The sequence below is a fragment of the Stegodyphus dumicola genome, chromosome 4 (assembly GCF_044657685.1).
Source record: "Stegodyphus dumicola isolate Sdum_Otavi_A_Nest chromosome 4, ASM4465768v1".
NCBI lineage: Eukaryota > Metazoa > Arthropoda > Arachnida > Araneae > Eresidae > Stegodyphus > Stegodyphus dumicola.
The window spans coordinates 159,836,809-159,859,337 of NC_140771.1; the positions used below are offsets into that span (position 1 = coordinate 159,836,809).

Consider the following 22,529-nt stretch of genomic DNA (forward strand, 5'->3'; position numbering starts at 1 on the left):
ATTAACACAGAATTTAAACATAAGTGTACGTCTTGTGCTTAAAAAAACTATCACACGTGGCGATGAAACTAAAGCAACAATCAAATTTAAATTAAAACTTAGGCTAGTAGTCAAAGCTACACACTTTTATTTAAGCCTATCTGGCTCAGAAAACACTAACCGGCATACCAGTTTAAATCGGCAACAAACTATCACACGTGGCGATGAAACTAAAGCAACAATCAAATTTAAATTAAAACTTAGGCTAGTAGTCAAAGCTACACACTTTTATTTAAGCCTATCTGGCTCAGAAAACACTAACCGGCATACCAGTTTAAATCGGCAACAAAAAACGCAAAGCGGAATAATTACAAACCTAATAGGAAAGGCAGAACTGTGGGCTCGAGAAGCAGAAACTCGCCCTCTCATACAATACAAAAACCTTAAATATTTTCTAACTCATTTACATTTCTGAGACGGAACCGGAAAGCAGAAGTTATAACAGAGGCTGAAACTGTAAATAATTGGTTAATGCAAAATAATAGTAACTTTGCAGATTAAAATTTCAAATAGATATAACCATGTAACAAAAGCATTTGTGGTTGTATATTTTAGGAATCACTTCCGGGTCATATGAGTTCTGTTACCCATGTTTTGGTGGATGAGAAACGTCTTTTTCTAGTATCCGTGGACAGAGAGAGAAATTTGCGTGTTTGGGATTTACTCAGGCCAACGTGCCTTCAACATTTTAGATTCAAGGATGTCGAAATTCCTGGTAGACATCCCTTCTGTTCGGCATTCCTGGACACAGAGATGGGTAACGTAATATTTCTGCAACTTATGATGCATGTATATAAACACGTAAAGAGATAGATACATATATAAAATTAAGCAGGATAATTTTAGGCAAAATAAATAGTAGGTGAAGAGAAATACGATCTTAAATTTATTAGGTTAATTATAGGGACAGAAATGCAGAAAAGTACAATTTTAGAAAAGTAATCCGCTCAAACGATTAAATAAAGAATAAATCTAATAAGAAACTATAATCAAAATGGCAGTTTTCCGAAAATGAGTTAAATTATTAAAGCTCAAATTGTTGCCAAACTAATTGAGACTATATACAGGGTGATTATAATTAAAGTTTAAGTTTCAAAACGCTATAAAAAAAGAACCACTGATGAAAATGATGTGAAATTTGAAAGGAATGTTATTGAAGAAGGCGGAAAGCGTATGGCAGAAGAAAAAATTTAGTTTCAAAAGTTAGCAACAGATGGCGCTGCAAGCGGAAGAAGTCGTAAATTAAAATGTTAGTTAAATTTCAGTGTTATAAAGCCGCCAGGTACCAGGAAGTTCCTCATTTCGAGTCTCAGACTTCGCCATGGGTGTTTCACTACAGGACCGCGCTCTGCTGGTAAAGCTGTATTACAAGAATGATGATTGTGCAAGAGTAGCTCTGCAAAAATTCAGGACACTGAAGGGTAAGAAAGAAGGCGTTGGTCCAATGAGTGTCGTAGGTCTAAAGAAAATGATGCAAAAATTCGAAACGACAGGTTCGTTTTATGTGCAATCTGGTAGAGGGAGAAAATGAGTGCATTCGACGGTAGTTGAAGAAGTGGCCACAGCATTACAGGAGGCGTCGGCCGGTGGTGTGCAACCGTGCAGTGCACGAGGAATTGCCCGAACATTGGACAGGCCTACGAGCACGGTGTTGAAAATTGTATGAAACATCCTGCTATGCTATCCGTACAAAATTGGCCATGTGCAGGAGTTGCTTCCGTCTGACCTGACAGCTAGGAAGACGTTTGCGTTAGAATTCCTGGATCGCATGGAAGTGGATAATGAATGGCCGTGGAAAATTTTGTGGACAGATGAAGTCCATTTCCATCTGACAGGATACGTGAATACCCAGAATTGTCGAATATGGGCAACAGAAAATCCACTGGCAACGCTCCCCGTACCACTTCATCCTGAAAAGGTCACGGTATGGTGTGGCTTTACGGCATCATTCATCCTACAACCATATTTTTTTGAGCAGACGGGTGCTTCCGGTCCTGTTACCGCAACCGTCACTGGTCAGAGATATGCGTCTCTTTTGCACAGCCACGTGATTCCAGCTCTGCAACAGCGTGGATGTGTGGATGAAATCATTTTTATGCAAGATGGCGCTCCTCCGCACATTGCACATCCCGTGAAGCAGCTGCTGAGGCGCCATTTCGGAAATGCTCGAATTATCAGCCGTCATTTCCCTACAGCCTGGCCTTCCCGATCGCCTGATCTTACTCCGTGTGATTTCTGGCTGTGGGGATATCTGAAGGATGTTGTGTTCCGTGCTCCAATTGCAAATTTAGCGGAATTAAAGGCACGCATTTCGCAACACATTCTGAACATCACCCCGGAGACACTGCGATCCGTTGTGGAACATGCTGTTTGTCGCTTTCAACTTGTTGCACACAACGGTGGACACCATATTGAACATGTTTTGCGCCAGTCTCGCGACAGTTCCGAACTTCTTTGATGAATGGTTCTTATGCTGTATGTCGGGGCAAAACTCTTGAAACCGATTTGTCCCTTTCGATGTGATATGTACAGTCATGCAAATAAAATTATTCAACAATTCTAATTTGTCAATGCGTTTTAATGTGTAACTTCCACCTTAGCCATTGTTTTACGAATCATTTCTCGTTTCTCGTCGTGATTCTGCCGCTTACAGCGCCATCTGTTGCTAACTTTTGAAAATAAATTTTTTCTTCTGCCATACGCTTTCCGCCTTCTTCAATAACATTCCTTTCAAATTTCACATCATTTTCATCAGTGGTTCTTTTTTTATAGCGTTTTGAAACTTAAACTTTAATTATAATCACCCTGTATATCATGGGTGATCAAACTTCTTGTCATTAGGATCCGCAAGTTGAATTTTGTATTCAAGAGACACAACTATTTAACTAGCTTTAAAAGTAGCAAATTCATTTTCGAATAGAAATCCTTTAGAATATCCTTTTTAATTCACTTCAAACATTTCAAAAATATTTGAAGTGAATTAAAAAGGATTATTTTTAACTAATGGGGCATTTTACAAACATAATTAAATAAATAAGTAATGTCGTTTTTGCTTCGCATTCAAGAAAGTTCGCTTTTACGATATACAGTTTTTATGCTTTTGCAGGATATGCTGAATTTTTTTTTCAAATAGAAAGCTTAGCATTTTTTTCCCATTCCCCCTTTTCATAATAACTATCAAATGGTTTAATAGGAGTATGCTACAAAGTGAAAGAAAACTTAGCGGTCTTCAGAGAAATGTAAAAACCTTTTCGCTGAAGGAAAAAATAGCACAGTAACTCGAAAAACAAAACTAACGATTTTTTTCCCTTAATCTACATGAGTTGCTCTGAAAAACGTAGATGAATTGAAATTGGATACCACATGTTGCTGAGGAGTTGTAATTCTCAAGACATGACAGTTCCTTTAATATTGTTACGGATTTTGTGTTTAGCTAGCTGTTTTTAGTAAAATTGTAATTAAAATTGTTTTATTTTCCAGTGCAGTGCTTCGCGTGACCAAGAGAAAGCTATGCCGAAAAAGTAAAAGTACAGGAGCACGCGCATTTAATAAGTAGATATCTCGTAATTTATATTTAAATTGAATAAATGCAATTGTGTGTTAGTTGTAACTGCAATTCTACTCTTTTACTTTCCAAAAACCTCGACGAAAGTACCATAAGTTTCTCGTGACTGTTTAAAAAGCTTTAAAATGCTGGAGAAAAACATCTCAGTTCAGTTGTTTTAAGGAGCTACTTTGTTTACTTAGCTGCTGTAATTTTGAGATCGGATTAGCTTTCACTGCGCTTTGAATTGAGTTCTATTTAACGGTGTAGTAATTTAAAATATAACTACTGTTTGATATTATGATATTGTACGAATATCTGTGAGGAAAAGTTTCAGAATTTTGTTTTATTTTTATGATAAGAATAAATTTTGTTAACTTTTCATCGGAGTTGTGCACTCAATCTATTACGAACCCGTACGCACGCAACAATATTATCAATTGATCAGTGTTTTGCATAAAAAATTATAATTTATTTTTTTCCCCATATAAACGTCGGAGATGAATCTAATCTTAAATTATTTAATTCATTAGTTAGTTCGTTTTTAGGTAAAAAATTAGATCATCCAATGAATTTTGGTTTCTTCGTTATAGTTATAAATTACACATATTCGTATGATATTAATATAAGATCTGAGGCACATGAGTAACCTGGTTAATGTATTTTTCTTTTCAGCTGTTCGAATATCCGTTCATCACCATACGTAAAAGTGTTATCGCTAGAGTAGATATTGCAGGAATGGAAATAATTTGCATTTGGTTATTACTTTAACAATAAATGAACGGTTTAAAAGTGTGTAAAACTATCATACATATAATGTAATAAAAATTTTAATTATTCAAATGCTAAAAATAGAGCACCGTCGCATAATTTCTGTTCCCCCTTACGTTTCAGTAAAACTACTCTTTGAGGCAACGCGAGATTTCTTACAGAAAGAAGCACGCACTTAGGAGCCGCAGTTTGGCAATATTTGCTAAAAATCTAATGAAATCGTAAGGAAAATAAAGTCTCCTTATCCTCATTTCTCTTTTATAATACGGAAAAATGTTTCCTAAAGTTAAGAAATAATGCATCCTAGATTATTAGCTGCAGTGAATGTAGAAAGCGCAGTTGAATATTAGTTGTGCAACTTCAAAAACAGTTCGATGTTAATAGCTTAAAAATGAAAATATTAAAAATGTTCAATTAGTTTTTTTCCTTTCTTCTTTTTCTTTCTTTCTTAGTATCGGCATCTTTTGTTATTGTGATTAATACGGATTTAATAATGCTTTTTGTTTTTATTTTGTATTTTATTGCTTTCATAATAAATCTGCCGTGTATACATAACATATCTCTGTCTGATTTTTAGGAAAGTTGTTCTTGACCACTAACCGGATAGCTGTACTGGAAAGTCGTCAGACATCTTTGCGTCTGACAACGCACCCAGGGAGCGAATTTATAATATTCGTTGCTTACAATCAGATCTTCGACTGCATAATCACAGTGGGAAACGTATTTGTGGTCGCTCTCTGGGACCCTGAATCCGGATCACTAATGTTCGAATTCACTGATAATCACTCGGAAATAGATTATGATATTTTTGAGAATAATGTGGACATCATGGCTGCTGGCCTTGAATCGTCACAGCGACGTCTGATAACAGCAGGTATAAAATTGAATTGAATTAAAAAAAGTTTTGTCAATTAAAAAATGCTGTTAGCGAATTAAAAGCATTTTAAAACCTATTTTATTAAAAAAGTTTAGTTAATTACACTAATTTAATACAGGTAGGTGTTAGAGGAAGAGGGCTGGGAAACCAAGTAGAGGAGTGGTTTCCTAGGCCTCTTCCTCTACCACCAGCCTCTCAAGAGGGTTTCGGCTTTCTGTGTATTTTGAGTGACCTCTTGCTGCACAAATATTGTACACATACAAACATCCATGTCTTTTTCACCCCTCTTCCTCTACCACCGTTTTCTCTCGAAATTCCAAATTGCAAGTTAGTTAACTACAACAATACCTCTATACCTATATCTATGGTACTAGAGAGCTGGTAGCCTAGCTTCTACCTGTACCTGCTATCTCTACAGTCTTGAAGACTAATATTGGAGCTGTGTGGCGGCCACAGTGAATTTCTCCAAAATATTTTGGATACCGACTATCAGACGAAGTATAAAATGTTCAAGCAAACGATCCAGATTTCCATGTGTTATCCAATCAATGTCCACAATGTTTCGAAGACGGCGAATTTCTGCTGTGAAAAAGTTCCGGTCTTTTACATGAATATTTATAAATCTGAAGGCATCCTAAGAACATGATGCTATACATGTGTTAATAAATTTGCAGGTCAACAAAGGAGACACATTATTAATTTACATTCTAATGAATAATTTAATCTATACTTTTATATTATATTTTGAAAAATAAAATATTATGTAAACCATTTTCATTCTGGGATATTTAACGTCGTAAGCCGCATCCTGCAGATACTGATTGTTACTAAGTTTGTACATGTACTACAAATGTCTCTTCCTTGCAACTATGCAAGCTTTAGTTTGTAATTATTTTAACTTCGTGGAGCTAATAATACATTCGTTACTGGCAAATCTGGCAAATATTGCATTTATTTTTGTACTTACGAGTTTTTTTTTTAATTAACAAGCTTTTCGAAGACATTAATTCTTTGGATAGTGTTAGAGATGATTCCAAGGGGCAGAAAATAAAGATTGAAAATTAAATCTCACAAAATATTCTCAGTCATTTGAATTCATACGAGCACTGATTTCAGAAAAGAATATATACGTATATTTTATTTCAGCCTGACTTAAAAGAAAGTTCTCAGGACTCATAGTTATCTCATAATTGTTTTTATAATAATCGGAACGTAGTAAATAAATCCTTACAACCCAATATATTTCATTATTAAGTAATCTTTCTATTGTTTTAGATCGAAATGGCAAAATTAAGGTTTGGAATTTCCATTTGGGACTTTGTCTTCGAGAATTTCATGCAAGATTTACCATACTATCTCTGTCTTTCATCGGCTTTCAGATTTTTGCAGGTGGTTTTTCTGGAACCTTAAGCGTTTTCTACGACAATGGAATGGAGGATGTGAAATCCAGCGACTGGGAGAGACTTCATTCAGGTGCTATCATAAGCATTGATTATTATGGTCGTAATCTTGTGGCTACAGCTTCCTCTGACGGAGAAATAATAATTTGGTTGAGAAAAAGCGCAGATCCCAGGTTGAGAATGAAAGATTCTCCAAGTAAGTACATATTTTTAACAAGGCCTTTCTCCGATCTGGTGCACATATTTCATGCAGAACCATAATTATGGAAGACTTATTTCTATTCATGGTTTCTACTGACATATGCTTGAAATAAAAGGTAGTTCATAAATTTTTACGCTTTCGAAAATAAATTTTAAACACAGGTACCGACATGCTTAAACTATGGCATATATACCATCCAGTTTCTTTTGGGTCTTCTTGTAACTGCCTCGAAGTTATTGCAACTTTGTTCCAAAGATCCATATGGACTGTCTAAAGTTTTGCATATTTTCTTCTTTTTGCGAAATCATTACTTGTTGAACACTTAGAATCAGTTTGTTCGCGTTTCCTAATCCATTCTTTAATTATATTAATACTTGAACACTGATTAATGTCATGTAAATCATTCAATAACCAATGCAGGTGACGAACTTCTACATAAGAATCACTACTTTTGTAAAATAATTTTTCCAATAAAAGTACGCTGTTCACCTGTGAAGCGTTCCATAGTGACAAAATTTCTCAGTAAGAACTTATCGCTAGTCAGTGCTGCGAACTCCTCTAGTAAACGATTTTTAAGAAAAACAGAATTGCTTTTTGCAGAAGTTATGGCTCATCGTGTAAAAGATGCTTTTCCTAGACTTAAGAAAAATCCGTTACAAATGAATTATTTTCATATATAATTTCGGCCAGTTTTAACAGCAGCTTCGAAATTTGCTAATTGAGATTATTCTGAGGCTGATTTCATTTATTTCCATTTATACAAAGATAGGCAGATTAATGTACACTGACTTAAAAAGGAGAAGTCTACAGTTTTATGCTTTCTACTCTACTCGGGCGATTGATAGAATTCAGCTTGCGTTTTTCATGTCTTAGAGACGTGACTTTGGATATGTATTAAATTTATATATAACATTGTTCTAATATACGTATTTTAACAAAAAGTCGGACTTTTTCTGAAATGTTAAGCCATTTTATTTTCATATTTTAATTATATGTTTCAATTTATGCCTAAAAGTCAAATTTTCTTAAAATCTGATATGAAATTGAAACAGCCATTCGGAAATTTACCTTGGCGCAAATTAACTTGGCGAACTTCTCCGTTTACAGAAATATATTTCACTCTTCCTTTCATTCTGCGCCAACTGAAGGAAAAGCATCGCTTCTTCTCCTTTCCATATAATTCTACTTTATATTATATTTTTTAATCACGGTTATTATTTTTAGATTTTTTCTTTTTAGAATTTTATTTTAATTATTTGTGTTGTGGGATTGAATTATAGTTCTCCAAATAGATATTTTAAAAATTTCTATTTATTTACCGCATTGTGTACTTTAGCATGTTTATATTAAGGATTTTTTAAAATTTGAATAGTATTTCTTTCAAAAGAATTGCAACACATTATTCGTCCCGATGCTTTTGAAAACTGCATTTTGCATTAAAACGGAAAATACTGTAAAGCACGGTTAATACGTCTTTCAATGGGCCATTTAGAAGAGACGTATAAATGAGAAAGATGTATAATCTACATTTTAATGTAGTATGATATGCATACAAGCAATTTTCCACAGCTTCATTATTCAAGTTGTTCAGACATTTGGCATCATTATGGCAAATTTTATATATGCCAATATATAAATTCACTTATATCTTGAGAAAAGTTTTTATTAGAAACCATAACACTTTGAAAGTATGCCTAAAAATGTCTCTTTTAAGTTGACAGTAAGACTTTTAGTGGTTATATTTCAAAAGGTGTTTTGAAGAATTTATAAAAATTATTTTAAAATACAGATTTTCAAAATAAATCTGAAAAAAATGTATGAATTTTATTTGGTTTAAACCTAGATTTCGAACTGTGAAAGAAGAAATTAAATAAATTTAATTTAAAAGTCGATATTATTAAATATATACAAAATTTAACTAACATTGCGGATTTAAAATTTTGATTGTTAACTGTAAAAGAATTGCCTCTACAATTTTTAGAAAACTTGGCAGTTTCGCGTAATTTGAGGCGTAGAATCAAAATATGAATGCCATTTCACAAAAAGTCCGATTTTGTGTCAAAATAAATATGTTAGAAATGTTACGTATATGTAAATCTAATTTATATCCTACTTCGCGTTTTTGAAACATGAAAAACATAAGTTGAATTTTGTCAATAGGCCGAGTAGAACGGGAGATATAGCACTGTTCTCCCCTTTTTTGAATCGGTGTACATAAGGACTGCAGATGCTGCTGGAATACTCGGCTCTTCAGTTTGCTGAAGACAAAACTTTTAAACAAATTGGAATTCCCGTTTAGCTTGGTATATGCATATCTTTGTAGATGAGTATGGAGAAACATCAGATTTCTTTGGATGGTTCACGCGAATCCTGGCGGACGGATTACAATATGGGCATTATAGTGGCATTCATTAAATGAAATTTGAACTCGAGGCAGATTTTACTAGAAAGTCTCCAAAAAGGTATCCCTTCCTTTAACCTAATAATTCTAGTGCGCTTTGCCATAATCAAACATTTCTGTCTAATCTATGTCAGTTGTCTTTTCAGTTGAAAAAACTGAATCATGCTTTTGCTTATTTTTATTACTATTGACTATAGAGAATCTTTTGAGACTCTGAAATTTCTGTCTGTCTTTCACCTTATTTACTTATACATTTAATGTTGTATTTGACAATGATACTATTCGTGCACAAAAAAAAACCTTAAGATTATTTATTATAGCTTTATAATTCTCCTAATAATTACTTTTGAATTATTTTGTTTTGAAAATACAGACAACTCTCGATTTAATGAATTAATAACCTAATGGCCTCCACGATAGACTCAAATTAAAATAAACTAGTGCAACGAAAAAAAGCATTCGTTACATAAATTAATATTCAAAACAGCAAGAACACACTATAAATAAAAGAAGAATAATCATCATTAGCAATGAAGAAACTAATTTATAAATAAATATTTCAAATATTTCTTATAAATATTGTTTTATAAAACAACATTTACAAGAAATTTAAACTAAGCGTAAAATATCGCTCGTGAACTATAATTATTTAGCATATTTTGCTTTTTACTTTATAATACTTATACACAGTAATCACAAAATCCTTACCCGGTTTCTGTTTTGCAAATACATATACATTTAGCAATACATTTCCCACATATACTTCCAATTACAAAATTATTTTAGATGACTCAAATTTTTCTAGACATTTTCAAATTAAAAAAGTCTATTTAGTAAAAAACTAAGAAATCTAACTTTTTATAATTTTCTTGGCTCCTGTGTTTTTATTTTGAAAAATGTTATTCTCATTAGGAAAAATAAAATTCAAAAACGTCAGACTCTAATGCAGCAAAAAATGACCAAGATGTTTCATTTTAAAAATAAAGATCACATTCAGCAGCCGTATACAAACTGAAGAAAAAATGTTTGTACTCAAAATCAAATATCATCCTAGAAGAATGTTTCTGCTTACAGATTAAGCGACAAACATTTCTATGCAGATTGTCATGAAAAGTATTGATTACTCTAAATTTGCTATATTAATGCTAAAGATAATAGATAAATGTAACTAAAAATAGATTAGATCTTATTCACAGAGCGGAAATTGTGTTCTAGAAAACTGCGGCGGGCTTTAGTATGGCACGTTAGAAACTGATGACATTATATGCGTAAATTAAAAATATTTCTCGTTTAATGAGTTTTTATATGATTATTAGGTTATGACTTTAAGGTAATACAATTTTACACGAAGAATTTATAACGTATATTTAGCACTTGGAAATTTATAAATTACTTGTATGAATATTTTTTCGGCATACCAGTTGGTTGATTTAAGTTAGATTTCGTTATTTTTATAATTTTCCTTTTTAAATTAAAAAATGCCAAAACATAAACAAGTACACTGCTCAAAAAAAGAAAAAAAAAAAAAAAAAAAAAAAAAAAAAGGGACAGTCCTATATCTCCCGATTTACTGGGCCAATTGACAAAATTCAAATTGCGTTCTTCATGTCTCGAAAGCGCGACTAAGGATATATATTAGATTTATATATAGCACTATTCTAACATAGGTATTTTGACACAAAATCGGACTTTTTCTGAAATAACATACCAATTTTTTTACATATTTCGATTCTACGACTCAAATTACGCCTAAATATGAAATTTTGTAAAATTTGGAGCGAAATTTACGGAGAAATTCACAAATTTATGTTGGCACTTTTTTGTCAGTTTGCGCCAAGAATACTTCACTTGGCGAACTTCTTAATATATGGCAACCTAGTTTCCTTAGGAAAAAAAGTCACCATCGTTCCTTTTTTCCAAATAATATTCTTTATATTATATTTTTCATTATAACTTATTATTTTAAGTAATTTTTTCTTTTCGAATTTCATTTTAATTGTTTCAGTTGCACTTTTTTTTTTTTTTTTTCGAATAGCTGCTTTAAAAATTTCTATTTACCTATTCGAACTGCGTAAATAAAGGTGCAGCGTTTATTTATTTATTTTTTCAAATAGTTTTCTTTATATATATTTTTCGTCATAGCTATTATTTTAGGTCATTTTTAAATTTTTATACTTTTATTTTAATTGTTTGTGTTGCATTGTCTCTTCAGATAATTGTTTTAAAATTTTCTATTTATTCCTTTGAACTGAGCATTTTAAATATATTTATTAATATCAATTTTCCAGAATTTGATTTTATTTATTTGAACTGCGTTTTTTCGGAAGAATACTTTGTAACCCAGACTACGATGCGTTTGAAAACTGCATTCTATATTAAAAGAGAAAATACAGTAAAGCACAGTTTTACACGCCTTTCAATGTTCCGTTCAGAAAAAAAAAATATATAAATAAGAGAGATGTATAACCGATATTTTAACTTAGGATGACTTGCATACACTGCTTTAAACAGTTTTATCATTGTGCCCATTGCTTTACACAATTTTATCCTACATTTGGTTTCTTAAAATGTTATTCATATTTTAGTCAAATATTTTATTTTTGAAATCGCAAGAATCAAATATCATAAGATTGAAAAGTTTTAAATTTAAAAAAGTACGAATACTAAATTTTACGAAAAAATTTACTTTTCTTCTCTGTTTCTTTAAGCATTCTGAAAGTATATTGAAAAGTATCCAACTTTTCGAAACATTTTGGTATTTCTGACAATCATTTTAAATAAAGTTATCGCCTTCCATTTCATAAAGGCCCACAAACGGCCGAGCGGTAAAGTTGCTGAACACTGGTAGTTCCCTCCGGGGTTCGAACCCCGGTAAACGGGCTGGTTGCATGGGCGTTTTCGTGGATTTTCTCATGTGTACCGCGTATGACAGCTGGTTTCCCTTAGAAAGTTCTTCACGAAGTATTTCGTCAGAGCCTTTATCAGTCTTTAGAGGCTAAACATTTTGAAGCTATGGGATGAAAGGAAAGACTGGTGTCATCAAAAGGTTTTGGTTTATTTTATTATGACAAAGCACACTACGGCTATCTGCCTAAGGGGAGGGATGCCTTCCTGGAGGACTTTCTAAGGGAAACTGGCTCGCATACACGTTACACTTGGGGAAAACCACGAAAACGCCCATGCAGCCAGCCCGTTCGCGGGATTCGAACCTCGGACCGAACTACCAGTGTTCAGCGACTTTACCGCTCGGCCGCTAGTTCATCAGGAAGGGAAAAAAACATCTTTAAGTGACATCCACATACATCACTGGATAAACTCCTGAATCTTCAAATAATTCGACTGAGGAAATCATGGGATTCACCATTTATGATACGATATGATGTTCTATAACGTAATTTACACAACCATATAGTTTAAAATCAGTCGCTCTTCACTTTAATCTGCAATGATATCGTTTTGTCTTTTCTGTTAACACAAGCTCAATTGATGGTATTTGCTGGTGTACTCGTCGAAGAGTTTTCTCTTTGAACACCTAAATTCTTTGAAGTATCCTGAAAGTATATTCGAAAGCGTCCAACTTTTTTAACATCTTGGTACGTCTGGCAGCCAAATTTCCCTGCAAATTTTTGCTTACTTTTCTTCCTAATTTTCTTCTTTCCTTCTACAGTTATTTTCAGTGCTCACACAAGAAAATTAAGATTTTTCGACTGCTAGACTTCCATACATTTTGCATTCTTGTCATTTTTTTAAAATATCAATTATATGAATTGCGTTTCAGCTAAAGACAGCTTTTCATTTTTTAGTCATTTTAGCTATAAATAAAGTTTAAAGCGAACTCCAAAGGATAAATAATTTAATTAAAAGATTTTTGCTAAATGACAAAGAAATAAAACAGTCCAGCAGGGTTTATTCTGTACCACAGAGTAACCCGATTCTTATATCGGCTGAAACAATCTAAATCATATTAAAGATCATGTTTTTTTTATACAATCTATAACGCGTGAGAAAAAATTAGCTTCTTAAAACATGCTTTCTAAGAGAATTAATATAAAAATTTATATTTATATATATATTTTTTAAAGTTGGGACTTGAACCAAATTGTCAGACTTTTAAAGCTTATTTTACATGGTGGTTATTATTAAAGTTCCACTTTGAAATGGTCATAAAAGGAAAACTACCGGACCAAATGTTATCAAACTTGGGAATCGTGTAAAGGAGGTTATGAGAATTTATTTTCGGCGGAAAAAAAAAAAGAGTTCAAAAACTCACCATCAGGGGAAAAATGGCGCTGTATACGATATTGTTAAATGAAATAAGACACGAAAACATCTGTTTAAAATGTGTTTAATATTTTTCGAAACGTGTTACAAAGCATGTTCAATGTAGCGTCCAGCATTTTCCGAAAGCAAGTTAAATCATGTTACTGCATTCTCAACAGCAGCTCTTAGCATATCAGGTTTGGTTTTGGTTTGGTTTATTAGATTACGGCAAAACACTCGAGGGCTATCTGCCTTAAGGGAGGGATGCCTTCGAGAAGGCATCCCTCCCTTAAGGCTCGTATACACGTTACACATAGCATATCAGGAGGAATGTTATCAGTGTATCACATTTTTCATTTCTGCCAAATTGTTTAGATTATCACCATAAACAGTGCTTTTGAGATAACCTCATAGACAAAAGTCACAGAGGTTGAGGTCTGGTGGGAAGAGGGGAAGTGTTGGCCTATAAGACGTTCATTTGTGAAATGTTGCCTAAGTAACTATGCGACACTCTTGAGGTGGGGCCCAGCCCTGCATAAAAATCGTAGTATCTAAAATGCCACGTTACTGCAGTTCATGTATCACGAAACATTTTAATATTGGCTCTAAGGAACTGCAATCGCAGTGGTCCAGCTGTCGACTGCTCTTCAGAAAAAAATGGTTCAGTTATAAAACTAGCTGTCATTCAAGAGTAAACGGTGTGAAATGACTGTTATGCAATCGAATTCAGTAGGAGAATGCAATGAAACTAGGTAGATAACATGAGAGATTTCTTTGGCCCAAATCGATTAAAAGCGTTTTGAATCAGTATCTTCATGTTTTAGTGCCGAATTCAGGCTTAAAAAATTACAAATTAGCGATCTGTAAGAAAACGATTTCCAGATTGTACGCATTTGTGAGAGTGATTTGCGATCTCACATTTTCTAATCGTTAATTCGTAGTTTTCACGGTCGAAATTCTCACTTACAGGGATGGCGCACTCGATATTTATCGAATTTAACGTCTTTAAATAATAATTTTCCTACTTCAAAGTTTCTTAAGGGTATACAACATATTAAACCCGTTTAACAAAAGGTTAAGTTAGATTCCGACCCATATTTCGTTTAACAATATTGCATACAGCGCCATTTCTCTCCCTGGTGGTGAGGTTTCGAACTTCCTTTTTTTCGCGGAAAATAAATTCCCATGACCTCCTTTACACGATTTCCAAGTTTGATAACATTTGATCCAGTAGTTTTCCTTTTATGACCGTTTCAATGTGGAACTTTAATTATAACCACTCTGTATATTATTAAATTTTAATTTGAAGCTATGCGTTATATGTATACCATGCGTAAAATTTTCGCTTTTATGAAAAAATAAAAAATCGAAGCAAATATACTTAGTATAATGGACCAAAACTGAAAACATTTCCCCTCCCTCCGAAAATAAAATATTGAAATTTCGAACTTGAATTTACTGGGTTATCGAAATATTTAATTTGACTTATCTTCTAAGTCCTAGTTCCGACAACAATTCCGTCAAAAATTCCGAATTACTTAAGCTAAAGTTAAAGATTTAGTATATATTCACTGTATGTTAATAAAGTAATCAGAGTGTAATAAAAATACTAGATTATAGAATTTACGCTGATGTAACTTTTTGTCTGACTGCACAACATGTAATGGAAGAGAAGGTTTGTAGAGATCTGTTTTTCACATGCCTCTAAAAGTAGATGTCATATTAATTTTGTCTCTTCAATGTCAAAAAACTTTCCTTTGAGAGGCAACTTTAGTTTTTGAGAAAGAAAAAAAATCACAAGAAGACAAATTTGAAGAACATGCAGGACGATTGAATATACATACTTATTTTCCGAACACAAGCGGTTCTCCGACTGGTTATTGAATAATGAAAAGATGCATTGTCATGCAATACAAAACATTTGGAATACGTTTTCTGGCTGAATAACGTAAGATTAAAAGTCATCTGCTTAATTCACATCCATTTACAAGTCAACTACTCGGGCAATTGCAGAATCGTTTTGATCCTGAGGTTGTAAGACAAACCTAATATCACTGGATTTAAACACTTCTTTAATCTTCCGAGAACGTTCCTTCTTTAGCTCATATTCCAAGAATATTAAGTGAATACAATTATTGCCAAAGAAATTGAATATTCATTTGCACTACGGCTTGGTAGTTTACTAACGAGTTAACAAAACTTAAAATCTGCTTTTTGTGTCAAAGAATACAACAATATTTTAAATATTTACAAATAAAATATTAAATTGGAGATTTAATTGGAGCCTCATCAGTTGCCTAGCATTTGAAGATTGTTAAATACTAATTGCTTGTTGCGAAGACTAACCCAGGCTGCATGGTTGGTTTACGTAGTTTTTTAGGTTCTCTTTACAAAGATTCTCTATGAAAGCATCTTAATCAAATAGCTCCCATGTTCTTTCTATGTTCAGATAACCAACTAACCTAGTTTAAGCGCGATTTCCAAGTGAAGTTACTAGTAAAATCCGAATACTCATTAAAAATCCTGTAGCTAGCCAATCGGGAGTAACATGAAAGATACGGAACCAATAATTGAAATGTTGTTACGGTACGCTGTTTCTTAACTTAGATGGTCATTCCTTAATTAAATAGCCCACCAACAGCCGAGCGGTAAAGACGCTGAACACTGGTAGTTCGTTTCGAGTATCGAATCCCGCGAACGGGCTGGCCGCATGGGCGGTTTCGTGGTTTTCCCCATGTATAACGTGTATACGAGCCAGTTTCCCTTAGAAAGTCCTCCACGAAGGCATCCCTTCCTTTAGGCAGATAGCCCTCGTGTGCTTTGCCATAATTAAATAATTCAATTCAATACTTAATTAAATATAATTGATTTGTAAATTCTACTACAACTGACGGTAAGAATTGAAGTGGAAATAAGTAATATGGTGTGCAATTTTGATTAATATAAAATTTAAAATATTTGCATAGAAAAATGTTTGCATTCAGACAGAAAGTTTTTTGAAATATTTGCAATTACTTTATAAGAAGGATTTATTAATAACAGCAATAATTACTTATTATATTACTGATGATTAGGATTCAGTTCTTGACAATTACATTCTAAATTAGAATTTTAAGGATATAATGAAAATACGCTACGCACAAAAATACATTTTAGGAAAAAAGTGAGTTGATTTTTTATGTTTTAAAACTTCTTAATTCATTTAGTAAACATAGTATCCTCGTTGTTTATTGAATCCAGAATGTTGGTGTCGTTTATATAATTATTCTTACTTGTCCACAGAATCTGCTGACTTATCCAGCCATTAAATAGCTGCAGATCATTTCTACATAACCATTGAACTTCCATTAATTCAGTCTCTAGAGGGTTGTATGTTTATATCATAATTTGACTTTTATAAAAAATGATTATTCTAAATATTATGTTTCTATAAAAATATATTGTGCTTTAAAAATATGGATAATAGTATCAGCCGCTCTTTCACCCACTTCAAAAGCAACAGTTTGTTTAGAAATAAATTATGCAGTTAATGTCATAAAATTCAAATAAATATCAAACGAAAATTCTCAGTTTTAGACAATTCGATTTAAACGAAGTAAAGTAGCAGACGATGAAACGCCGAAGGTAAAAATTTACTCTTACAAAAACTTACTCTTAAATTTTTTAAAAAAAGAAAAGATACGAGAGAAATTTAAAAAAAAAATAGTTAAAGTGTATATCTTAGAAAATTTTGAGTAAAAAAGTCTAATTTTTTGCAGATATGCTTAAAAATACACCTACTTTAAGATGATGGTAAAAATTTTATAGGTTATAATTCAAAATTTTTTTCGAAAAATCTATAGAAATTATTTAAAAATAAAAATTTAAAAAATAAAACGCAAAAAATGGGTAAATTTTATTTGGAATGAACCAAAATTTCGAAATGTGAGAGAAAAAATCAAAAAAGTTTAATAAAAAAAGAGATATTAATAAATATTTGCCAAATTCAATTAACATTGAGGAGCTAAAATTTTGAGAGCTAATATTTTAAAAACTAATTGTACGATTTTTACAAAACTTGGTATTCTGGCATAATTTGAGTCGTAGAATCGAAATATGTAAAAACATTGGTATGTTATTTCAGAAAAAGTCCGATTTTGTGTCAAAATACCTATGTTAGAATAGTACTATATATAAATCTAATATATATCCTAAGTCGCGCTTTCGAGACATGAAAAACGTAGTTTGAATTTTGTCAATCGCCCCAGTAGAACGGGAGATATAGCACTGTCCCATTTTTTTTTTTTTTTTTTTTTTTTTTTTTGAGCAGTGTACATCATTTAAAATATTTTGACAATTTGAAATGTATGTCTATAACCAACGATTGCTAAAAGAAAATCCGGGTAAGGTCTTTCGCGAACATGATGTATATTCTAGTGATGATGTACAATTACATTATAAAATTCTATGGACAAAAACAGCTGCCAGTTCTTACCAGTTCATCTGTTATATTTGCCTTTCGCTTTTAATATTATCCGTAGATAGTTCTGTTTTACACTCATGGTTCGTGATTGTAAATTTTCCATCATGCCGCAATAAAGAAATGTTCGTTAGATAGGGTTAATCCCTCCCTCCCTCGACGTTAATCGGGAGTTGACTGTAATACAGTGATGATAAGCTGTACCCTAATGATAATAAAATTTATTTTATCAGCTGCCAGTAATGTCGTAGCAGGTCAACAAAACGAAGAATTCCTTCCTATGACAGTAGTGGAACAACGTCGGCAATGCAGTATCAGCCAAATCCTTTTTCTTCAAGCTCGTGACATGGACGATAACACTGGGAATCTGGTATCGTGTGGCATGGATGGTCGGATACGATTTTGGAATATCGTACATACAGCCAAAGTAAACAAAAGTAAACTTCTATCCAAGTTTCGCGCTGTGTTCAGACAATGTGATGGAGTTTCCTGCATAGCAACGGATGACCAGAATACAGTGCTTTTAATGGGTTCGTTCTGGATTACGTTTCGTATCCTTAATTCTTATTTTGATGCGATGTAGATATATGATTTAATAAATCATACAAAAAGCAGAATCGGACAAAATTATATTGTTTGTGAAGACGAAGAATTTCTTACACCTTGAAGAAATATTATTTTTCTATACTAATATCATGTTTTAGCAAAATAGAACATATTTTCAGGTCGCATGCGAATGGTATTTGTCGCAAGCCTTGTGTGGCAGGGATATACAATAAAAAAACAGCACAGCTGTCTGTTCAATAGCCTTTTCTTTGTTTAATAAGTACAAAAGCTTTCACAGGGCTTTAATTTATAACGGATTAATCCCACGCCATGTTTTGTTTTCTGTTGTCTTATGGGTCAATGTGGAATGTTGATACGGTAAAATTGTAATTTATTTGAATTTTTGTAATTTTTTAAAAGATTTTCAATTATTTTTATTTTTTTAAACTTTTGATGGTAAACACTTCTTCAAGGTGTTAGAATTTCATTTTTTCTAAATTTTCAGTCATAATATTTTAGTAATTAAATTTATTTTACTTAAAAGTTCTTAATATGAGATTAAAGATAAAATAGTACGTGTAATGCGAAATTAAGGAGCATTTATGAGAGCTCCGAAATTTCTAAACTTCATCTGAATTAAATTCACTTATTTAAATGCAAAATATAGTGATTAAAGTTTATCAGGAAGTGATAAACAAAACTATATTTAATTTACTTTAATTTTAAGGATAATAAATTAGAGGTATTAAACAGCATGCAATTCATTTGAATATGTTAATCAGTTAGACATATATATATATGGATATGTCTCTCCTACCACCATTTTTAGCTTAAGTAATCTGAGGACAGAGATTTTTCTATTAATATAGGCACACTTTTTATTCCAAATAAATAATTTCGATGAAAACAATTACACCGAAGTAATCAAGTTCGTTAAAGATTATGGTTACTTTTCATCAACGCGATTTGAATTGATTGAATTGATTCATAAACATTACGCTTCAAATGTTTTAAATAAGGCTCACCAGCGGTCAAGAGGTAAGAACAGCTGGCCGCTAGAAGTTCAATTCTAAATTCAAATTCTGGCGAACGGACTGGCTGCATGGGCGTTTTCATGCTTTTCTCGATCTGTAAAGGAGCAAGTTTCCCTTAAAAAAACTCCTCCACGGGGCATCCCTCCCTTTCCGTGTAGTACCTATGATGGAACAAGGAATAAGATTAAAAAAATTTAAACAACAAACCAATACTTTATTTAATGCATATAAATGACAATTATCAATTTTATTGACTAATTTTTAATTTTTAATTTTAAATATTCCATTAAATTGTTAAGTAACTTCAGCCATGACTTGATTCTAATAAGAAGAGAGACATTCAGTAAAAAAAATTTAAATTAAGCGAAAAAACAATTTTAAGTGATGTATATTTTGAACTCAGAGTCTTTTCCAAACTAAGGCTGCTTCTCTACTTAGTTTTAAATATCTTAATTCATCCATAGCAACAACAAAAACTTGAAAAGTATACAATATTATTTTCCAGATGGACATTTTAATAACAACATGACAAACGAACCGACAGCATGGGCACATGAATAGATTTCCCTATGGACTATCTTGAATACTAACCTATTTCTCATAGAAAGTCCTCCATAAAGTCATGCCTCTTTTAAAAAAAGCTCTTGCTTGCTTTGTCACAGATGATTAAAGAACAGACTGTGCAGAAGCGTTATTATATTTTTTTTGTTAATTTGACACTTATTTTGAAGTGCTGGGTGAATAAGAAGGAAACGGTTCATTTATATATTCTCTGAATTTTGTCAGAAATGGTTATCAAAGAATTTGAAATCGAAGCATGAGAATCAAAATTCAAATACAGTTATTTTATTTCTTTATTTTACATTGATATGGACCTCTCTCTCTGGCACTCTGACGGAAGGAATGAAATAATCATATCCCCTCCCCACAATACAAAATTACTTGTATGTAAAAAGTAGAATATTAGTTAAAAAATGTAAAAATTTAATGTAAGAATTTTCAAAAGTATTATACCAAAATTTTAATTAAACGAAAGTTAACGTGTATAAATTATTCTCCATACAGAAAATTGATGTGTCACTATTTCAAAAATATAGGAGGTGTACAGAAGCAGTTAACTTACATATATATGCAACAGTTAAATTTTATTCGTTGCCGTGTTTCATTATTTTCTCTCCATACATTTTGGCATAAGTAGGCTTTAATCAGTTTTTCTATGAATATTTCATCATATTGATAAAATCAGTTTTATGACAGTTTTTTCTTTGATCACCAAAATAAATCTGCTATCCTCAATGCGCGTAAATTGGAAAATTAAAGTAAGATTTTGATAAACGAAGAAATGAATAACAATACATTCTGTAGAAGAAAATACAGAAAATTATAGCATCGTATGTAGTTATTTTGATACATTTGCAGTTTAAGTATTTTAGGACTATTTAAACTGAAATTGTTTAATAAAAACCTGAAAAATTTAGTAAACGGTCTGTTTATTATAAATGTAAGAATGTTTCTTAAGTAGCAATATTTATAAACAGTTAATTTGATTGAAAATTTTAAAGAAGAAATATTTTGAACCGTATGAAACCAAAATAAGTTGTTCAGAAAGAGAAATGATCTTGTTTCTTAAAGCATATTAATTCAAAACAATAAAAGATACTCGATTGAAACTAGAATTGATTTCAAATATGTTAATATGAAATTTCAGACATCAGGATGCGTTTCTTATTTCAAAAATAAGGTTATTGCAAAAAATCGGTCAGTAATCGCCAATAACAAAAATATAGCGAGACATTCTTTTATTATGTTGTTTTCTTTCCCACTTGATTCTTTCCTTTAAATCTAACAAGAAAAGGGTGAAGAAGGAAAGATGTAAAACATATTTGATGAAAACCAATAACTGATGGGAAAGTGAATGAACGAGACCAAAAGTTGTGCAATCAGATTTATGTTAACCTTTAATGAATAATTCGTTATAAGGTGTTATAGATTTTGATGTTTCTATAGACTTTATAAAAATCTAGCGTATATTATATCTAGCGTATATAATATATATTAAGCTTAACAATATTCTTAAACTTCCCTAAGTTGTCAGTATAATTCTTAAGCTGTAAATTTTAAAACACCAGTTCAAAAGATAAAGCCTTTCTTCAATTTTCTTACGCGTTTTAGTTATCCTATAAATATGAGGCAGTAGTGAAAAGTCTTAAGGCAAATATGCGGCAAGCGATAAATTATACACAGTTATTCGAAACGATTGACCCAATTTCATTAGCATAACTTTGTATGCATATTAATTTGTATTAATTTTATATCAGGTAGAAAGAATGTGTTCGAATTTGAGAATGTGCAAAAGGATAATGCTATTGTCAATGTGATTCTTTCAAAGAACTACTTCGAAAAAATGATGAATATAGAGTTGAAGGCATTTTGTGTGCCGCAATGTTTGAACTTTAGTCTCAAATTACTCTTTAATTTCAAGTTTTATTGATGTTACCATCTATTAAATAATGCGTACATGTCATGAGTAATTCAAGAGAATTCATAAACATTCTTTCAAAGCGCTCTCTTGAAGCAGATTTTAACACGAGTGTCTCCTAGAAAGTCTACCATGAAAATACGTCTTTCATAGATGGCCTTTGAGTACTTTGGTATAATAAATTTAATAAGGCAAGCAATCCCTTATAGAATCTAAAACACTGCCGATGACTAGATATTTCGTAGCCGGCCTTCTATAAAACTACTTTCATAATATACTACTATTCTCTTTGGATATGTATTATTGTGTTTTGCCAGCTTTATTTACAGACCTATATACAGGGTGATTATAAATTGTTTTTACAAATTTGGAGGGGTGATAGTACCCATCCAGACGAGTAATAATTACCATAGAACATAGGGTCGCATTCCACAATGACAGGCACAAAAGAGGAATATTAGAATTCCAACCTGAACTTACAAGTGATGGGAAAGTGAATGAACGAGACCAAAAGTTG

The 22,529-nt window shown here is 32.1% G+C and overlaps 1 protein-coding gene across 2 annotated transcripts in view; it reads left to right on the forward strand.

Annotated features, from left to right (window-relative positions):
- The first annotated feature begins 234 nt into the window (after positions 1–234).
- The window catches only part of WDY (WD repeat-containing protein WDY), a 41,634-nt gene continuing 19,339 nt past the window's right edge, over positions 235–22,529 (forward strand). The window contains exons 1-4 of one of the 2 annotated variants that reach the window (XM_085815679.1): positions 235–796; positions 4,932–5,228; positions 6,507–6,827; positions 18,187–18,483. In XM_085815679.1, coding sequence (XP_085671805.1) covers positions 613–796; positions 4,932–5,228; positions 6,507–6,827; positions 18,187–18,483 — 1,099 coding nt within the window. In that variant the 5' untranslated portion in view covers positions 235–612. The remainder of the gene's footprint in view (positions 797–4,931; positions 5,229–6,506; positions 6,828–18,186; positions 18,484–22,529) is intronic. The other variant, XM_035365944.2, reaches the window with a different exon arrangement.